This window comes from Mycteria americana, chromosome 1 (assembly GCF_035582795.1).
Source record: "Mycteria americana isolate JAX WOST 10 ecotype Jacksonville Zoo and Gardens chromosome 1, USCA_MyAme_1.0, whole genome shotgun sequence".
In the NCBI taxonomy this organism is placed as follows: domain Eukaryota; kingdom Metazoa; phylum Chordata; class Aves; order Ciconiiformes; family Ciconiidae; genus Mycteria; species Mycteria americana.
In genome coordinates, this window is record NC_134365.1 from 56,097,860 (window position 1) to 56,118,483 (window position 20,624).

At 50.7% G+C, this 20,624-nt stretch overlaps 1 protein-coding gene across 5 annotated transcripts; it reads left to right on the forward strand.

Moving 5' to 3' along the window:
* The first annotated feature begins 1,163 nt into the window (after positions 1-1,163).
* On the forward strand, positions 1,164-16,957 carry LOC142408691 (suppressor of cytokine signaling 1-like). Of its 5 annotated transcripts, none has more exons than XM_075499277.1 (4): positions 1,164-1,581; positions 2,521-2,584; positions 11,761-11,885; positions 15,172-16,957. In XM_075499277.1, exon 4 carries the CDS (start codon positions 15,238-15,240, stop codon positions 15,919-15,921), a length of 684 nt encoding a protein of 227 aa, XP_075355392.1. In that variant the 5' UTR covers positions 1,164-1,581; positions 2,521-2,584; positions 11,761-11,885; positions 15,172-15,237; the 3' UTR covers positions 15,922-16,957. The 5 variants fall into 5 exon arrangements, with proteins under 5 accessions (XP_075355392.1, XP_075355411.1, XP_075355387.1 ...); XM_075499296.1 differs by having other exon boundaries at positions 1,164-1,364; XM_075499272.1 differs by lacking the exon at positions 2,521-2,584.
* The last annotated feature ends 3,667 nt before the right edge of the window (positions 16,958-20,624 follow it).

The window sequence follows — 20,624 nt, forward strand, 5'->3', positions numbered from 1 at the left end:
TCTCAATACTCAGTGGAACTTCTGGCAAAGCTGCAGATCACATTCAGTGGTGTGTTTCTGACTGCTTCGTGCTCCCTAGCAATGCAAAGCAGCTGTAAAGCTGTTCTAGTCAGCTGCTTAACCCAGAGCTACAGCTGCTTTGCATCACTAGACTGGTGCAGAGCAGCTAGAGCACGTCTGTGTTCAGTGTTTGCATACAGCTTTTTCAACAGGGCAATTCACCTGGTATGCATGCACCGGGGAATGCATGCAGCACTCTCGGCGCGATCTGGATCTGGTGAAAGTACATAGATGAATGAGAGCTCCGATTGTGTGGTCAAGCCATAGCCTAATTGCAGGCTAGGCCTTTAACAACTGTGGGGTTTGTACTGAATTGCAAAGTTTACCTTTTCTCCGATTATGTCTATTCGCTTTGAGCAATACTATACTTACGGTATGCACCATGTGGTGCACTATTTATATTTTACATCATAAAATTTTTGTGCGTTTTCCCATTTTTTTCGTGATTTCCAGTATTTTCATTTGACCCACCAAGGCACCAGTGTGCGTTTTGAGGCACGCTCCTCAAGTGTGGGGTACCCTGCCACACGCTCTGTGCTGCCAGGGTGCCCGGTGCCCTTCTGGGGCTCCTGCAGTGCCCGAGAGGAGCCGGGAGAGCTCCGGCGGTGAAGGTAAAGGCCGGGACAGCCTCCCCATTTTCCGCTGGTGTGAAGGGCCCTCGTGTGCTGGCTCCGCTGCCCCGGCCCTATGCATCGCTCCCCGCCCTGGTGTTTCATGGCTCTGCGGCCCCAGCCCGGTCACAGCAACCCCCTCTCCGGTGCTTGCGAGCTCCGATGCCTCAGCCCAGTGTCGGAGGGCAGCAGACCGTAACTGGGAGGAGGGGCAGAGCCCCGGTCCCCCGCTGCCGCCGTCGGGGCCCGCCACCTCCGCGGGACGGCGCGTGGCTCCGGCGGGTCCCGGGGGGCGGTGGATGCTGCGGTGCCTCCCGGTGCGGTTCCTGTGCCAGTCTGCAGCGGAGGGGCTTTCACAGCCGCTTTTTTTTTCTCTTTCCCTCTCTCTCCCCCAATCCGTCCAACTTTTCTTAAAAAAAAAAAAAACCAAAAACTTTTTTCTTCTGGTTTTTTTTTTTTCCCCTTGCAAGAGCCACGCCGTGGAAAGACGGGGTGGTGGAGGAGGGAGAAACCCCTCCCCTTCCCCTCCCCCGTGGCTCCTTCCTCGGAAAAGAAACACTCGGGGGGTTTCCTCCCCTTCTTTCCCCTCCCCTCCCCTCCGCGCCGCTCCGCTCCCCGGAGCCGAAGCCGCCGCCGCGGCGCCCGCCCGCCCCGCGGCCGAGGAGGGCCCGGCGGGCAGCCGCGCCGCCTCCGGTAAGCCGCGCACCGGCCCCTTTGTGAGTTGAGGGGCCGGGGGGGAATGCGGAGCGCGGCGGCGGCGGGCGGCAGGGAGCGGGGCCGCCTCGGTTTCGCTTCGGGGCGGGAGAGCGGCGGCGGCGGGGGCAGGGCCGGGCAGCGCCGCTGTCGCCCCGGCACTGAGCGCTCGCTCGCACCGGCGGCAGCACCGCCCGCGGCCCCGGAGGTGCCGAGAGTAAGTTGTGCGGCGTTAACTGAAAAGAGCCTTTTTGGGGGGGTGTGGGGGGGTGTTGTCTCTCTGTCTCCTCCGTTCCCCTCTTGGCTTCTTACAAGGGCGGGAGCCGGGGGGTGCAGCCCCCCGCTGGCTTGGCTCCGGGGCGCGTTGGGGCTCTCGCTGGCAGGGGAGGAGGGAGTGTGCTGGGGCTTGGGGTGCCTTTCCCGGGGGGGGTCAAGGGAGGATTTGGGGTGCTGGCTACTCACTGCCGGCCCTGAAGGGAGCCATGTGATGTGCTGGGGTGGCGGTGGGGTGCTGGGAGCATCCTGGGAGGCTCCGTGGGGCTTGGGGCTTGTCCTGCCGTCAAGGTGTTCTCCACAGCATCAGGGCAGGGAGATGCTTGTTTTAAAGTGAAACCTGCAAATTATGTAATGTCTCAGATGGGTCTGTAGGGAAGCAGCCGCACAGGTCTGGGGAGCGGGTAACTCGGTCTTCAAGCCACTTCTTTCCCTTCACATAAGCCACTGGAGAAGCAGTGCGCGGGGTGTTACGCTTAGTCTTAGCTGGAAACGCAAGCTGCCTGCCAAAATCGAAGGCGTTACAGGGAAACGGGGTAACGGTGAACCAGGAGCATACGTGCCCGTTGGGGTTGCCCTTGAAAGGCAGAGGAACTCGCCATCCTCCAGACCCAGCACAGTCAGAATGCAGCCTCACACCTGCCTTTTCTCAGAAGATCAGTGCCGCGCGCCCATGAAAAGCCTCGTCGGCAAAGGTTATCGCTAAAACCTCCTTCTTTGTGCAATCTGAGTCATGGTGCTCGCAGCCATGTAGGATCCGCTACTCACTTTTTCCCACAAACACACACGCTCTTACTGAGAATTTTGGAATAGTTACCACCTAAAACCTCAGCTCATGCCGCTCTTAGGATCTTTTTTTTTTTCTTCTTTTTTTAAAATTTAGTTGAAGTGCATGTTCCTTCCTGCTCAGTAGAAGCTTGGAAACAGGATCTGGATGAACCCCAGAGGTAACTGAGAGGAACGCAAGAATGTTAAATTAATGTCCCTGGCTTTTTTCTTCCCCTGCATGGGTGAAGGAGGGGGATGTGGCTTGACCGTTGTTCTGGAAAGTTGAGGGTAAAGAGTATTGTTAGCAAGCTGCTATTTAGGACTGTGTGGTCCAGACAGTGCCATTTGCTAGTTCTAGTCTTTGCAGCTCTCAGGAACTTAAATAAAAAACCCAGTCACATGTTGATCATGCTCAACTCTGTAAAATGGGGTGGGATCAGAAATTAGTTATTATATTATACAGTTTCCTGATGTTTCATTCTCTATTGACTGTGCCCTTAAGGCGGTATGCAGGCATATCTTCTTTCTCCAAACAATTGCGACTGCAGTTCAGATGCTGTGTGAGCGTCAAATAGCCCATTCAGTCAGAGCGGGGCTATGGTCATGTGCTTAAAAATTATGCACATGCACAGAAGTTTGTGGGACTGAGGCTCCATTATCACATAATGTTGGTCTTGGTTGAATCAAGTTACGACGAGATGTGGCCAGTCGCTGCAGATGAAGCCAAGCTTTGTTTCTCTGTTCATGAGCGATTCTGCTGGGTGTGTGATTTCAAACATAGTTGTTGAAGTATGGATTCTTGTCCCCTCCAGAGTGGAAGGCTCTTGGGCACGAACCTGTGGGATTACTGGGATGCCAGCCTCCCACACAGGTTCCCACATTTTCCTGAGCTAGACTGGGATCTGGGCCTTTGTTATTGCCGTGCTCCTTGTTATCATTCAGTATGTCATATGCCCTTCAATAACCTTGCTTATAGCTTAAATGTAGTGGGGTTCAGAGGCAGCACAGGGCTTTTGTTTAAGATTGCATTGGAAGGCACAGGTAAACTGTGCTGGGGTCCCAAAAAGCAGGCATAGAGGAGCACCAGGGAAAGGCTGAGCTTCTGCAAATCTTTCCAGGTGTGTGTCCCTGTCCCTGCCGTGCCTGCTCGAAGAAGGCCGAATTCAGTTTCCAGATGACAGCTTCAAGCACGTAGCCAGTGCCACTTACCCTCAATCCAACTGGGATTTCCGTGAAGTTGGTGGTTGGTTTGCGCAAGGATAGAGCTGGAGTTGGATGGTGAAAATTCTTAGTTGCTGTCACTAATACTGTGGTTGCATTGCTGAGAAACAAAGAAGAAAATGTGCCTTTGGAGCTGTGTTTCTTTTGCTCCTCCTTCTCTCCGTCCCCACTGGGGTTTTGCTCTTTCCTCCAAGTCTTTCCCTGCAGCTCCTTGCCAGCCCCATCTCCCCCTACCACCCCCAGGCTTTTCTCTCCTGGTTTCTCCTACCTTAGTTTGGTCAGCAATAAACAGATAGTGCCAATGCTTAAATATTACATCATTTGGGTCGGGTTGACGCTGTGGTTAGATTAATAAAAGCTGTGGGGAGGTAGCATGTTCCTGAGCCGTTATTCCAGGCCGCTGCAGACCTCAGCTAGTGGTGCTTGCCAAAAGCTTGCAAGCTGGGAGAGGTGGGCACCTGCATCTCTTTCTGTAAAGGAAAATGTGGATGGTACAAGAGCTGAGTATGTCATACAGTAATGATCTCTTTTTACAGAGTAAAGGTATTAAGTGTGTGTGTCATTAGGAGGCATCATATATTTATTTAAAATAATGCAACTAAATGCTGCATTAATTAGATCCTTGGTTACATGTAAGTAGAGGCAGGAGGCAGGCATGGTGTCAACTTACCCCCTTCTATCCTGTCAGTCTGCTTCACTGCTGCCTGCTCTTCTGGTTTGCATTTGTGCATATCCTGCAGCCTTCTGCCTCAGTAAGGTATTTATTAGCTCACCATTTTGCTGAAATCAGTCTCAGACCCTTAAAAAAAAAAAAAAAAGTGCAGTGGTGTTTGATGTAGCAGGATTTGGTGGCTTTGTGTTAGTGAGTGGTCAAAATGACTCGAGCAAAATTCATTTCCCCCCCACAACTAAGTGCAAGATTTCAAGTTAAGATTTAGAAGTGAGAGGTGTAGAAAGTCCTACTTTTTAAACTTCTGGGAATCTCTGCTTCTGTTTAATAGGTATTTAATAGTATAAAAATGTTAATTCAGTTTTAGTAAAATCGCTAAATGCTGATTTTATGTTGTCTTTGGAGACTTTAGAGCTGCCCCCTTATTTTCGTCCTCTTCAGTGGAGAAATGAAAAGGCCTGTGTGCACTTCACAGGAAATGAGTGTCTGATACAGGCTTGCAGGCTGCACATTTCCAAGAACTGCTCTCAAGGTATTTTGATAATGCACATTCTCTCTGCCTTCTCCCTTCCTGCTCCCCATGCGCTTTCTTTGCCACTGCTTGTACACAAACGCATGCAAAGGACGAGGGAAAGAATTGAACGTGCCAATATTAAGTTTGTAAATAGGCTGCTTTAGCTTTACATTGGCTCTTTGGGAGCTGTGGCTGGCAAAATTGGGTTAAGCTGTCAGCATTCAGTTGCCTTTGTCTAAGCAGCGAGTTTTTGTCCTCCCCCTCATTCCCTGCAAATGCTGAAGAAAAATTTTGACTTCAGATTATGACTTGTGCAACAGGGGGTTTTTTGTGATTCTGCAGTTCAGAAACAGTTTGGATCTACTTTCGTACTTCCTCGGTAGCAAAGTTTATTTGGAAACTTAGGCTAAGGCTGTCAGGGAAGAAAATAAGTGTAATTATTAGCAGTTGGGAAATGTCAAAGATCTCCATTCCTGTTCCTGCAGTCTGAACCGCATAGCTAGGCTTCTGTGCAGCTTGCTGAAGGTGCCTTGCTAAAGCTGAGGGCAGTTCGGCATAGGTTTGCCTGGGTCAGCACGCTTGTGGTGATGTGCACAGATGCCCGCAGGAATGGTTTGATTACGGTTTTTGACAGACCGGCAATGTTATTCTTAATCCGTGTTATTCTTCATGCGTATTTGAGTTCTTCCTTGTTTTCTGGCAAGAGATTTTGGGATGTGGAGGGAGGGAAGCTGGAGCTGGAGAAACATTCTCCAATCCCCCCTGCTAGAAGTTATGTTCATCCTCCGAGGCTCGGCTAAGTGACAAAATGACCAAGAGTCCCACTCAAGGGGATGCTGAGACAGAGGGAGTATTTCTTTCTAACTTCATTGTCACAGCCATTTCTGATTCAGAGCTCTTTTAGCACTAATCACTGAAATGGCCTGTTTGTGTAGGATGCACACCAATATTCAAGTCAGCACATAAAAGCAAGAGGTGCTGATCTTTTTAATCATTTAAAAAATGAGGACAAAATGGGCTTGAGTGGCTTTAACTACTCTGCAGCAGGTCCACAGTTGATTCCTTGTAGTGACTTTATAAACCCTTGTTTACTTCTTCAGTTTTGCACGACTAAAGGACATTTGGGCTCCCTTTAGTCTTACGCAAGGTTTGAATAGTTAAGAAGTGGCTTAAAAAGGTGATGCTAAAAAACCCCAGCCCTTTGCTGCTGGATCCCTCTGCATAAGGTCTGCTAAAGCCTGGGATGGTGGGTACTTTACAGAGGCAAAGCAGAGACATTTGAGAAAGAAGAGAAATGAGAATCCTCAGATCAGCTCTCTCACTTTCCCCAGCAGCAGCATTTTAATGTCTGTGTGATTGGAGTTTTTCCTTTTATGAGTTTTAAAATTAGTTACTTCAATCTCGGTCACCTTTGAACTTCCTCTCTTCTAGCTCTATGAAAGAGCATAAAAAGAACGGCCTGATTGTGCTGTATCTTTCTCTTGCATCCCCTTGTATCTATCTGCTCTCTAAACTGAGCATGAAGTTTCTCCAGTCTCTCTCTCTCAGAACACTTACATGTGACTTCTTATCACCCATCTTTAGGCCCATCCCCTTTGTTTCAGCTCTATCTGTTTTTATTTAAGGTGACTGGAACTGAACGTATTATCTCAGGTGGTGACATTACTGTTAGGTTTCCACCCATCCATTTTGCAACCTCACGCTCGTGTTTTTTGCTTTCTTGGTTTTTAATGACTGCTTTTGCATTTGGAGTTAGAGCTTTCCTTAACGAAGTCTCAGCACAGTTACTCGGCTCGTTCGCCAGCTGTGCCACTTAATTTATCGCTCTTCAAAATATAGACCCAGTTCGTTTTCCTACAAGTCTGCGTCCAGTTGCATTTGTAAGGACAGAGTCTCACCTGGCCTCCTGGTGCTTGCCAGCCTGCCGAATATTGAGTGACCTCTGACTTCTCTGGCCTGCAGAGAGTGAAGTGATTTTGTCACTGTTCGCCCTGGGAAGGTGATGGAGGGGGCTCACCGCTTTTCCAGCTGGCTGCCTAGATTTAAGTAACATGAGGCTGGAAGCTGCCTGCTGGGGAGTGAGGTTAGACCGCCGGTGTTTGAGGTGTCGTGGGCAATGGCAGCTTGAAGACAGGGGGAGACGATTTCTAGAAGGGGACCTGGGTCAACGTGTGTGTTTGCATGGGCAGGGGGAAGGGAGCCTTTCGCCCCTGAGCTGGGGGAGGCTTTGGGCTACTTGTACCCACGACCTGTCACGGGGTCGGTGGCTACAAGGGCTGCTCTGCAAAGTGGACTGGGTTGATCAGGGGGGAAGACACAGCGGCTGGGAGGGTGGCAGAGAGGTGATGGGCTGTGCAGGGGCTGAAATGCCTTGGTTTCCTCAGGACAGCCCTTTTCCACCTCCCATCGCCCCGGGGCGCGACTGCTCCTTGTCTTCTGTCCATCTGCTTTACTGGTCCCAGGGTGCTGCTGGCTCTTTACCTCGTGCACCACATCTCGCTTTTTGGCACGCTTCTGGCATGGAGGCTTTAGGGAAGCGCAAGGCATGTCCCGGCAGCTGTTGCTGCTTCAGATACCGTCTTCATGATGGAGAGCCCTATCCAGGGATTGCCTCTCCCCCACATGCAGGTAGCCATGTGCTGCTCCTGCCTTAGCAGCGCCTGTCAAAAAAACGTTCCTTAGAACACTTGCAGCCGTCTGGCAGTTGTAGTAGCAGCTGATTTGATTGAGAGAGCACCTCTCTTTGCATCTTCACCAGCCATTTCCAAATTCCTTCAAAATCCCTGGGTATAGTCCACTGTGTCCCACTGACTTTCTGCTCTTTAATGTCACTTTTCCCCATCTCTTACAGAGCACCTCCTTCCCCCCTCTTCAGGTTAAATAGCATTAAATACTGGGGAATCTCCTCAGCATCCTGTGCAAGGAAAAAAAAAAGAATATCTACTTGCTTATGTAGCTTTTCTGCAGTGTCCTCGTCCCCACTTGCTGGTATCCCACTGAACTAAATGATTCCCCCAGATGTTTTCTGATTTTGATAAACTGAAAATGCCATTTGTTTTCTGTTTTTTTTTCTTTTGTTTATCTTGGCTACCTACTGTCCCAGTTTCATGACAGCCATCCTCATGCAAATTTGCTCCCTACCATCAGAAATTTATATTCCTTTGTATCAGCGCTGCCAGGGTTACCTTTTCATCTTCTGAAGGATTATTGAGGTTGTAGAGAGATTTGGGCAGGGACTGTGGTTTTGTAGTGTGTGTGTTTGGTGCCTCTGATCCATGGTGGGGGCCCTTGCAAGCTGTCGTACCTAGAGCTAATACCTGCGATGTGACCCGTGTTGTCCCCTGAGCCTGTCCTTTTAGCCAGCCAGTGTCTCTCCTCCATCGTTGGTGGGAGGTCTGCATGCTTTGTCACTTTAAGATTTCCTAAATAACCTCTCATGACTTAATTTTTTTTTCTTTTCACTTTTGACTCTCAGGACTAGTTTCTTTATTTTGTGTGTTGGAAATCCCCCGTTATAAAACTTAGTGCTGTGGTGCGTTTGTGCTTTGTGACCCTCGCCCCTTCCTCTGAAGGCCGGGTAGCTGGTACTGCTCAGTGGCCCCTCACATCTTCTGAAGCTGGTCCTGCTTAAGAGCCAAGGCAGGATCTCTCCTCTGTGCTCTGGCTCACGTTGGTTAAGCTCCTGGGAGTCTTCTCTAAAATCCTAGTTCTGATCATGATACTGAACCAATTTTAGCTGCGGACACTGCTCATTTCGTAGAGTTAGCTGCTGCTTTGAATTCCTTTCCTGCTAAATGCGATGGTTTTGATAAGACGCCATGGCCATCGCCAGGCTGCTAATGGCCTTCGCTTCTCAGGATTTACTCGTTTCCTCAAACAGGGTGCTGGAACAACTGAAAAAAGTCAGTTTAGCTGAGAGAGACTGGAACGGAGGAAACCTACCTGTGCTGCTGGTCTGGGGATGGGGGGAGCTGGTGAGGCTGAGGAGCTGTGACCGGTGGATGCAGAGCTCTGCCCCGAGGGTGAGGATGCAGCCCCAGGCATCGCTACCCCCTTCCCACTGATCCTCCTCTCGGCGGGGCGACGGGACAGCGTTTCCAATAGGGAACCATGACGGACTGGTGTTGTATTGGCCTCTTTCTTCCTCCTCATCGTGTCCTCTCCCCATCTCCTCATTTCTGCACCCAAACTGAGGAGAGCCTCAGTTGCCTTCGTGGAGGGCTGCTTCCCCAGCCGGCGGGCGGTGGGGAGGGAGGCAAGGCACGGCACGGCACGGCAAGGCAGCCGCGCAGAGGCTGTGTTCCCTGGCTGAGCACAGGGCTGAGGCTTCATGTAGCTCTGCTGCACCGACATTTGTAGGGATGGCTGCTCGCTATGAAACTGCAAGGGTCAGGAGCAACATGACTGGGCTTCCCTCGCTTACCAAAAATGCTGTTGTGTTGGCCAAAGGTAAGCAACAACTGTCTTTCCTTAAGCCATGGCAGGATAGCCTCAGCTGCAGCTATGAAACTTAGCAGTAACCCCTACTGATTTCCTTTTTCTAACTTTTTTTTTTTAAATTCTCTTTTCCCCAGTTATGGAGTGGGGGGAATAATTCAGCCTCCAATAGAAGCCGTCTTTGCCAGAAGTCAGTTGGCAGTTTTGGTAGTTTTACTTGTGGAACAAGCTGTAGTTGCTTGTGGCTACTGCACAGCAGCCTTCGAGTTCAGGGAAGCGATGTGGCTTCTCTGTTATCCTGAAATGGCAGGATTACAGTTTCACACTGGGCTATTTCTACGAGGAATGGACTGTTTCGTTTGGAAGTAGTTGTTCTGAATGTGCATAGTATTTCCAAGGTGTGAGGAGTGGACCCTGAAAACGGGGTCTGTCTTTCAGCTCTTTTGATTAGTCCAGCAAAAGCAATTAGCTTTCCCTGTAAACTGCCACCTTCCTTTTTCTTGAAGCAAGTTATACAGAAACTAAACACGCTTGCAGACTTCCCTGCCTTGAAGAATACTTGGTGCACATCACACTGTCTTGTGGGTTTTCCTGGGGTAAAAACCTTTCAGCCTGTATCGGTGTCACGTTAACGCAGAAAACACGTTATAGAAAAATATGATAAGAAGTACAAAACCTAAATATCAGATCCATGGGAAGTTATTTGTGGGTTTTGAAGTATGTTCTCCAACCCCAAAATGTTGGGAAGGGTTCGATAAGGCCAGTCCTCTTGCAAGGTGTCCAGCAGCTGGTTCCTGGAGCCCGCATGCAGGATCCTCCTGCTCGGCATCTCTGCTGCGTGGAAGCAGGCACTGTGACAGTGTGTGTGCTGCCTCAGCTTATTTTGTTTTATTAAATATTGCGTCCTTGTTGAATGCTGGTTGTATAGGGAAACAGTTTTGGTTTGGGGTGTGTATGTGTGGTGTGGTTTTTTTTTCTTTTTTCCACGTATTCCTTCACGTGTCAGACATAATGGCAGCCTCGCATCAAACTCTATTTATAGCCGTGGCATAAAAGATAAAGGGACCCGCAACGTCTCCTAGGCCTGCTTTGTGCTGGAGAAATTGGCTGTGATTAACATTGGTCCTCTGAGCTGAGCTGCACCACATTCCTCGCCTAACCACAGCTCCCTCTGCGCTCTTTGGCGTGCATCTGCCTGTGCGGCTCCTGCCTTTCCCTTCCCCCTCCGCGAGCCCTTTCTGGATCAGCCCCAGTCACCTTGGCCGTGGGAGGGTGCTCACGACAAGGGGCACTGGCGTGGCTGCGCAGCCACGCACCGTGGCGGTGACAGCGTGGTTTAAACCGGTGTCAGTGTGGGGCAGACGGTGGCAGCCGTGGGAACCAGCCTGGCCCACCATTAAAACACAGCGCTGCGTGCTTGGCTCTTACCAGGGAGGTTTCTCTTCCAGCCGTTTGCTCGAGCTTTCCTTTGAAACATCCTCTCCAGCCACAAATCAGAAGGCAGCGCATTTCTGTGGGATGCAGACTTGCAAGCAAGAGATGTCTGCTCAGGCTCTGCTGCCTGGAACGGGGACGCTGCTGCAAGGCCCTGCAGGGTACCTCAGGGACAGCTTTTCCAAATTATCCCAGCTTCCATCTAACTGCTCTGGGAACTGTGGGACTGATAACTGGGAGATGTCGAAGGTGAATGGAGCGGGTAGTGTAGTAGTGGGATAGACCTGCAGTTCTGCTAGCTGCAAGTCAGCGTGGTTTGTGGGGTGTGTGCCCGGTCCGGGCTCTGCTGGGGGGGATGCAGGGTAGTGATGTGCAGTAATGGAGGATAGATATAAGTGAAGCCTTACAGAGTCTGCCTCTGAAGGGTGTGCAGAAGGCTGGGTTCGTTTTTTCAGCTTGCTGATGCATCCACTGACAGATAACGTGATTGCACAAGTGATGCTCTGCTGCTCCACCAGGTCAGCAGGTTTAGTTTTCCATCCGTGAGGTGAGAAAGAAAAGCCTCGAGAGCTGGGGAAGCAGGGCAGAAGAGCATGGGCCAGAACGGACCCGGTCACTATTCGGATAACTTAGCAGCAAATGGCTACCTGCGCTGTTTCAGATAAGATACTCTAAATGATGTGTGTTGCATTGAGCACAAGTTTGAGTTTGCTGTTCCGAATCCTAAAGCTTATTCCTGTTGCCATCATCTCTTAACATTTGGGTTTTATGGTTCCTGCTTCCAGAAGATGATGGCAACTTTATGGTCTTTGCATTTGTCCTTAGGCCATCTGTGAGCTGTCTGGACCTAATCAGCTCATGGCTTTGGAAGTAGCAATAATAATAATAATAACAACAACAACAACAATAATCTGTCATCTGTTGCTATCTGAAGTGCTGTATGCATGCTTCTACAATAATACAGGTCAAAGAGGTTAAGATGGACCACCTGTCCCCAGATTTGTTGTATTTTAGATCCGCATTATGGCGAACCAATGGGCTTAATCACCTGTTTAATGGACGTCTCTTTCTTTTCAAAGGATGGATCTGTTCTTAAGTAAAGCTTTGCAAAAACTAGCAAGTGCTGCATCGGAGCTCTTGAATTTGGACCACTTCCAGGCCTGACGTCCAGAAACTCATCCCTATGGGTGGTAAATATAGAGAGGTAAGCTCTTTCAAGTGTCCTAGAGGAAGAGTGCAAGAACAAATCATAACTGAGGACTTGAAGCTGCTGTTGAACATGCCGGATTTGTCAAGCCCCAGGGTGCAGGGCTGGCTTGGCTGACACCAGAGGCTGCGTACAGTCCCCTAGTTTACTAGAATTGTCTCCTTATATGAAATACGCTGCTTTGCCTGGGTGGTGAGTGAGGAGGAAATCAGAATGCCCTGTGTCAAGAGCACTTATTTTGAAAAGCTCTTGAACTTGCAGTAAATTAGAAGGTCTGGGGAAACTTATCCAGCCTTTTAATTAGTGGAACACTGGCTTTTTAGGGTATATTGCTTTGGCTGCAGGCGCTGTTCTTACTGTCTTGCAGTAGGGAGGTAGTAACATATTTGGGCATTGGGGGTTTTTGGGGGGGGGGGGGTGGGAAAGCAAATCGTGGTGTGGCAAATCAGAAGCAGAACTAATTATGCATGTGTATTTCATTACACCCCTGGGCTGGCTTATTCCTAATCCTGAGAGTCTGCTCATCCTCCTTGACATGGGAGGCCATGTACATGTAGGACCTGTTGACCCATTAAAAGTGAACCTTAAAGGTAATATCAGGAAGCACTTCTAGAGCTAATATTAATATAACTAATACTGTGCTGCAGGCCAGGCAGTCATCTGTTGGAAATGGGTCACTGAAGCTAAACAAATTCACACCATCTGAGGCTCTGACCCATATGTAGATTTCAAACCGAGTGAACAAATTGTGAGGGTGCTATTTTTGCATTTACTTTGAATTCGAAACGATGACACAGACTCAGTTCTTAGTCAGTCAGACTTCTAGTAGCAGTGGATTTTTCTTAAAGGACTTGGGAGAATGACTCAAGGTTGAAAACTGGGACAAACAAGTGTTCTTTTTTTTTCTGTCAAATAGCATCTGCAGCCTTAAACAAATTATCTATTTGTTATTTTTAAAACTAGCCTGGAAATGAAAGACAGCTGCCTGCTTCTGTTTTGCTGCTTGAATTCATTTTTCCAACCTAGACCCATGAGATTGTCAAAATTTCCGTTTGGACCCAAGAGGAGTTGCTGTTTGGGAAGAGTGGCTGCTGGTGGGAGCAAGGCTCGTTGCTGTCGAGGCTGTAGCTGCAGCCCTGGAGGCAGCTGGCAGGAGTAAGACCTTTATCTATAGTAGCTTATGTCCGAGGGCTCTGTAGCTTCCTTGCCCAGCAGAGAGGAGAAGGAAAGGGACAGAGATGCTGCAACTTCTTGTGGCACCTAGTGTTGGGTTTTCGGTGGTGATAGATCGCCCTGTTCGCTGCACGTGGTGACTGTGTTTACTTGCGTTCTGCTCACTAAATCAACTTCCCCTAAGATTTATTCTTGACTTGCTGAACCATCCGAGCAGCTTTCAACTGCTGCCTTTTTTTTTTCTTCTTTTTTTTTTAAATGGAAAAGAAAAAACCCAACTTGATTAACTCCTTCCTACCCCTCCCACCTTTCTCTAAGTGTGGAATTTCCCTCCCGCAGTGACACGCAGCGGAAGGGCAGGATCAGCAGCATTCAGAGCGGTACCAGGGATGTTAGCGGCTTGTAGACTGCAAAGCAGAGGACTAGAAACCGGAGAAGCTTTCCAAGCTGCTCTTGGAAAGGGTGCCTATGACTCCATGTATGGAGACCTGCCTAACAACTACATTATTGGTATTACTGTTAAGTATTGAGAGATGTTAGGAGAGAAAACATGTAGGGAAGGCATCGCTGGGCAGATGCCTCCATTTCAAAACTGCTGTGCTCGTACAAGGAAAGACATTTGGCCCTGCCACTCCATGTCCTCTCCCTGGGCGCAGAGTGGGCTCCGTGTTGCCGTCCAGCTGGTACGAGCACCGAAAGAAGCGTGAGGCTTTTGAATAGCCAGTGGGATAAGGGGAACCTCGCAAGGAGCTGAGCCTAACCTAAAGCTCTCCCTCCAGAGCAAGCCCTCCGCAGGTCCCCGCACGTCCCTGGGGGTCTGCCTGCCCGCTATGAGCCCCGATGCTCCCATGAACCTGCGGTGGGGGGGACTGCTGGGGACGGAGGAGCGCGTCTCTGCCTCCGCTGCAGGCTGTGTGTCAGCAGTCTGTTCTGCTCCGAGCATGGCTGCGCTGTCAGCGAGTGTGACTGGGTTAATGGAGTATGTCAAGGGACCGAGGGCAGGGTTTGGTGGTGAGCTACTGACTTGTCAGGCCTGGGGAAGTGGTATGTAACAGCTCAGCTTCTCACACAGAATGAGCCTCTGGCTTGGGGCTGTGGTTTTTATGTTTATACATATATATATATATATATATATACACACACACATATGCAGAATATGTATTTTTTTATATAATTGAAATGACTTGGATGGCTGATGGCAACACTGGGTTCAGGAATTTGCGTTTCTGAAAACAGACAGCCTGGTGATAACATGAGGTGCAGGAGAGGAGCGGGGTTGTGGCAGTAAGGGGGGCACTCTGAACGCAGCACATGAATGGAGGATGGTGACTGGGAGAGGGCAGCATCGTCTGCTGGCCACAGAAACAAGAAGTTAAGGGGCTGGAAGGGCCTGAGCAAAACCGTTCCTGGGACGTCAGCAGTGTCTGGTATCGGCGTTAAGTGGGCTCATTCGTGGCAGTCCCAGCCCTGAAGTTGATGGTGTAACGTTTCTTGAAGGGGTCTTGATCCAAGACCCTTGCTTTCTCCTGACACAGTGAAACAGGCATGCCCTGGATTCATGGGGTTTGGTGGGAAGGGCTCATTCCCATCTTCTGCTGCTTCTAAGTCCTGTTGTTTGTCCTTTTTGTTGGAGAAAGGGTTGGAGAGGCAAGAGGAAACCTTTCCACCTTTCACTGAATGACAAAGTGAACGATACTTTCCTGCTTTGGGAAATTTTTCCCTTCTGATTTGGGGTGTCATTTCCCCTTGCCAGTCTCAAGGCCACTATGAAAAGCCCCTAAACATCCAACAGGGAAATCTCAAAATACTGAGATCTGCTAGGTTCAAACCGCCTGCCAAAGGGTGTGCTGGGGAGCCCCTGGCTCTGAATCACAGAAACTCAGTGGATGCAGAGCTCTCTGAGGTGCTGCGTTGCGCTGGTGGGGACCCAGTTGGAGCCCTTCCTGCATGTATTTCCTTGGTTGTCCCTACAGCTGTGGGTTAGGGACATACAGTAACTCCCTGGTACCCTCTTTGGTACTGTTGCTGCTGTCTTCTCCCTGTCAAGTGTCTTCACTTGCCCAGTTAGAAGAAAGTATTGGGTTTGCCTCACTCTCCTTCTGTCCTGCAGGCTGGATGCAAAGGAGGAAGCATGGTAAAGGCAGCATCTTTCCAGGATCCATGGGCTCTTTGAGAGATGATCAGAGGGAGGCCAGATGATCTGCACAACACTCACGCCACTGTTTCTCGTCCGCAAAGGCAGCATCGGAGCGTTCTCCCCAGCCCTGCACCCCCCAGCTTGCCCGATCGTTTCCGAATGTTTCGCAGCTGCGAGTGGGAGGTCCTGGAGCGATCCCTCAATATCCTCCAGGCCAGCGACTTCTACTGGGGCCCCTTGTCCGTGGGGGAGGCTCACGCCAAGCTTCAGAGGGAGCCCGTCGGCACCTACTTGGTGCGGGACAGCTCGCAGGGGAACTGCTTGTTCAGCCTGAGCGTGCGGATGCCGACAGGGCCTGTCAGCCTTCGGATCTCTTTCCAGGAGGGCTATTTCCGCCTGAAGAACTGGTTTTCAGACTGCGTGGTCCGGCTGCTGGAGCTGGTGGTGGCGGGGACCCGGAACAACCCCTTGCACTTTGATGAGATGGGGGGAACCCCCCTGGTCTTCTCCGAGCCCTTGTGCCGGAGCCGCCGGGCAGTGCCCACGCTGCGAGAACTGTGCTGCCGGAGCCTGCCCGCTGGTGCTGCGATGGGGGACGGAGCAGGGCTGGGGGGCTCCTCGGGGATGTGCCCGAGGGAGCAGGTGGTCTCACCCCCAGGCAGAAGGGGGGGGTCAGAGGGGAGCATCGTCCCCAGCCCCTCTCCATCCTGGGCTGGGAGATGATGCCACGCGCATGGGAGACAAAGGGAGGTGTCTGCTACGTGGCTGTGCTGGTGGGACGCGTGCCACGCCGGTGGGGCTGGACTGGCTGCTGGGAGCGGAAGGGGAGGGCAGGGGGAGCAGGGCTTGAACCTGGTGGCTGTGACAGCTGTGTCCTCGTACATGCACAGCGTGTGTGGCCTTCCCCAGAGATGCCTGGGATAAAGCCAACCTGAAGAGCAGGTGTTTCCCCCCCCACCACCAAGTCCTGCTCTTTGCTCCATTTATAACTTACAAGCTTGAGAAGAAGGTGAGTTCTGTGAGCCTGTCCTCCCAGGTCAGCCCTGTGTTTTCCTCTATCCCAAAGTGCCTAAGCTCATTTCTGCTACAAATCTGCCCTCGTGAAGTGGTACAGCTGAGTCCAGTCCCACAGCAGTGCAGCTTGGGCATTGGTGGGCACGACCCCTGTGCCGACCGGATACACACGTTGCCGCAGCGGAGCGAGAGCACGTGTCACTCCTTGCAGCACGGATGCGATGCCTGCCACTTCGGAGGCCAACGTTTGCACTAGAGGGAAAACATTGCAGCCACGTACCATGCAGCCATGATACGTGCAGCTTCACTGGCTTTTGCGTTGCTTTATTTGAACAGATTTTTGGGAGTGCAGATGAGTTACGTTATATGAAGGGCATGGTCCTCCTGCGGAGGTAACCCTGGTCTGGAGCGTCGGGTCTGCCCTGGGAGGGTGTGAACAGATGGGATCCAGCGCCCTTTCTTAGGCTCATCTGATAGTACACTGCTGCCACCTACAGAGCGTAAAAAGACATTTTGGTTTTGCCTCAAAAAAGGCAAAGAATTTTTACATAAAGACTTTTAAAAATTTTAATACACATGTTTTTATACTTGTTTTTAAAAGTCAGTGAATACATGGTGATGTTTTCATTCCCTTGCGGTGTTGGAAACCTGGTTAATTTAGTGCCAAAACATGGCAATCAAACTGAAACTGAACAAGTGAATTTCTTACAAAGACCAAAAGCAGGACATAAATGAATGGTCCTAGCTGGGAGCAATAAACTTAATTCATCTTATAGTGTAATCAAGTAAGGAATTTTCTAAACATAAGATACTTCCTAAAAATGTAGGGGTGAGATTTTCAGAAGTATTTTTAGTACCTTAAAATTTGTACTGAGTGTTTGAAAGAAACGTGAATAATTCAAGATCCTAGAACAGGGCACAGCATCAGTGAACTCAAACTGGTGAGGATGAGTACAAATGAGAGAAACAGAGTCAGCTTAAATAGGGTTATGGTTCGTTTCAGGGGTGCAGGCAGGTATGATGCCTTTGAAATAAGTGACTGAAAACAGCTATGTAAAAGGAGAAATTCAGATACTGTAAAATTTGAGCCAAAACATTTTGCGCGCTGCCAAGGATCCACAGCCAGGCGGGGAGCCTGCTGAGCTCACGCTGACTTTCCCCTTCAGACCTGTACAGGGGAAAAAAGCCGAACGTGGAGAGAGCAAACATTACTCTGAATTTGCTCTTTTGGCTTCAGGTATCTTATCTGAGGAACCAAAGCGTGCGGTCAGCCCAGAGAGAGAGAGATACAGGGTGTGATTCATCACAGGAGCCTAACTTGGACACTGAATTATTCTCTGGAGGGCTCTGTCGCTCTGCTGACAGCAAGGTGCCTGGCTTCCTATCTCAGGGCACTGGCCTATGAACCAAGGTCGTTAAATAAGTGCCGGAGAAGTGGCCATCGTCTCCCTGCCGCCTGCTCCTCTTGTCTCAGGGGGGCCAGGGGCAGCTGGGTAGCCCTGCAGCTGCGGCAGCTCTCTGCCCAGCGCAAAAGCGCGAGCTGGGGTTGTGGACTTTCACGGGGTACGTGCACACAGTGCTGTCTGACACCTGGGTATGGTGTTGCTTGCTGCTGGAGCTGTAATCTCATGCAGGGACAGGGCAAAAAGCTAAGGAGGTAATTGCATCTGTCATCGTGGCTGGGTCCATTAGAGGCGGTGAATCGGAGCCCTTGGATGCCTGAGTCAGGCTGTGGTGCCCTGGGTGAGGGCTGAGGTGCCCTGCGTTACCCCAGCCACCATCACAAGCAGGGGCTGGGGTTTGACCCACACTGAGAGGATAGCCCTGGGCATCCCCTGCTCAAACACACGCCCTGTTGCTCAAGGTTTTCGGTATCTCCAGCTCCTGAAGCAGCCCTGTCCGAGCACTGTAACCTGTGCAAGGACCAGGGGTCTTGGCAGACAGCAAAGCTGAATCCTCCTGTCTGGCAGCAAAGGCCAGCAGCATCCTGGCTGCACTAACAGGAGCACTGCCAGCAGACAAGGGGAGTGATTACCTCCCTGTACTCGCCACTTCTTAGACCCCAGTTAGAGTATTTCATCCAGTTTGGGGCTCCCTGGTGCAAGAAAAGTGTAATAAATGGGAGTGAGGTCAGGGTGGTGACATGACATCAAGAAGTTCAGGGGGCTGGAGCACTTGCCCTGCAAGGAGAGGCTGAGGGAGCTGGGCTTGTTCAGCCTGGAGAGGAGATGGCTTCGGAGGGACCTCATAGCAGCCTGCCTGTACCTGCGAGGAGGTCAGCAAGAAGCCAGGCTCACCACAGTGGTGCACGGCAGATGTAGGGGAAACAAGTCCAGGCTGGCTATGAGGAGACCCTTTTTCCCATGACGGTAGTCCGGTTGGGGGGCAGGTTGCCCAGAGAGGTACAGTCTCCACACTTGGAAGTTTCAAGACCCAGCTGGGTCAAGCCTGGAGCAACCTGGTGTGACCTCGGAGCTGGCCCTGGCGTGAGCCCCAGGTTGGACTAGAGACCTCCTGGGGTCCCTTCCCCTGGACAACTCTGCGGTCCTGCATTTTCATCGGGCAGGGAGGTGGGACTAGCTGTGGAGGAGATGGGGGTGGTGGTGCTGTCACTGCAGGTGCCGTGCCTGCAAAGCCGTCTGCAGAGGGACCGGGGTTGTGCCAGTGCCAGCCAGGTGCTGTGGGATGTTGGTGGATGGAAAACCACTTCCATCCTACTTTCCCCACGCTACACGGAGCACCCCTGGGTCATGCACGTGCTCTGGGTGCTGCTGCCTGCCGTGGTTTTTGCCTGGTCTCGGGCACCATCCCACTGCTCCCCCTCGATGCTCTTTGAGCAGAGCTCCAGCAGCGTGCAAGTCTCCTGTAGCTCCTACACCTGCCCTGCCAGCCCCTGTGGGCATCTCGGGTAGCTCTGGGCGCCTGTGTTTTGGGACCGTGCCCTGGCTCTCAGGTGTAAGCCCCTGCCTCGATGGGGTCGGCCGCACGGCTGTGCTCCCTCTCTGCCCGCTACGGGAGGAGTGGGACCGGGTCTGCCGCCCTGGGCACCCTGCCCATCCCCTCGCTCCTTTTCTTCCTTGGGGGTGTTGTCGCCGAGGCACCTTGGCTGCCTTCCCTTTAGAAACCAGGGAGGGGGGAAGGAGTGGGCTAATTTCTTCCACGTTTATAACTGAGCACAGGAATGCTTCTGTTTTTATGGCCGCTGTTATAGCTTGTTGAGGGAAGAGCTTTCTAACTGGATTGCTTTGACCTGGCTGTGAACCATTCTCATTTGGCCGAAAACGAGCATCTTGGGTTGTATGGCTGGGGGCTGCGGAAGAACCCTGTTTGCGGCCAAGATTGTGCCTTAGGAAAATCACACCAAGGGAGGAGGAAATAGTTTGGATTTTAATAAAGTCTGCTTTATTTTGTTAATTTATATTTTTTTTTTTAATTGCACAGCAAGTGCTCATCTCTGTCTTAGAAGTAAGTCAATTCCATGCAGGGCTGTAGCGAATTGATTTGAGATCTGTGGATGAAAAGCAGCGAATGACTGCCAAGCATTGTTATATTAGGAAAGTTTAAAGCACATTATGGGTGAGTATCCTCATTATTCCTGAGGAGAGGTCACTTTGCAGATCAGGATTGGTGCAAGAAAGGAAACCAATTTGGGAAGAACAGGGACGTGAAAACTGCATTGGCTGCAACTGGCTTTAGAGAGTCCTCCTTCGTTTTCTGCTTGGATGTTGGAAGAGTTACCTTTTTCTTTCGACTCTTGAGAAAAAGATGTACAAAGCAAAACCGTGAGAGTTTACTTCCACGGGGTGACTGCAAACGACATCCTGCTGCTTTCATTAACGAGTGGGAGATGTTCACTTTAATCACCCTGCCTCTGAACCAGTCCCTCTGCTCTGTAGCAGCAGCTCCTGGTGGCCCGCATCCAAACGTTTCTTTTGGTGGCTCCTAAAGGGACTTAATAAAGAAATTACAAACTTCCTCACAACCTCTTGAGCACCATTCGGGGAATAGAAGAAAATTGTTTGCATTTTTATGTGTTATGTTATACATTTCTCCAGCTGACTCATTTCAGTTTGTCGAGGAAACTTATGCAGCCTCGCAGATGGTTTTTTCCAACCATTCTTCCTAACAGCAGAAGTTGAAAAGTTTAGTCCTTGTGAGAGGGGCTTCCTCTACTGGGCTGCAAAGGGTCTGGATTTCAGTCCCAACATGCCGCAGGCATCCAGCAGGAAACTGCTCTTCATCTGCTCCCGACTAGCTGTCTGTTAGCAGTGCTCTGGGGCCCCAGCGGTTAATTTCCCAAAATCCTTCGCTGAAACTTGTTAATAACTTCCATATGTACCCATGTGTGTGCACAGGAGGGGCCCCACAGCCAGCAGCTCTTGTAATAATACTTGATTACCTCTGACATAAGG

Excerpts from the sequence above, each read along its gene's own strand:
- LOC142408691 (XM_075499277.1), top strand. The coding sequence starts at position 15,238 with ATGATCAGAGGGAGGCCAGATGATCTGCACAACACTCACGCCACTGTT.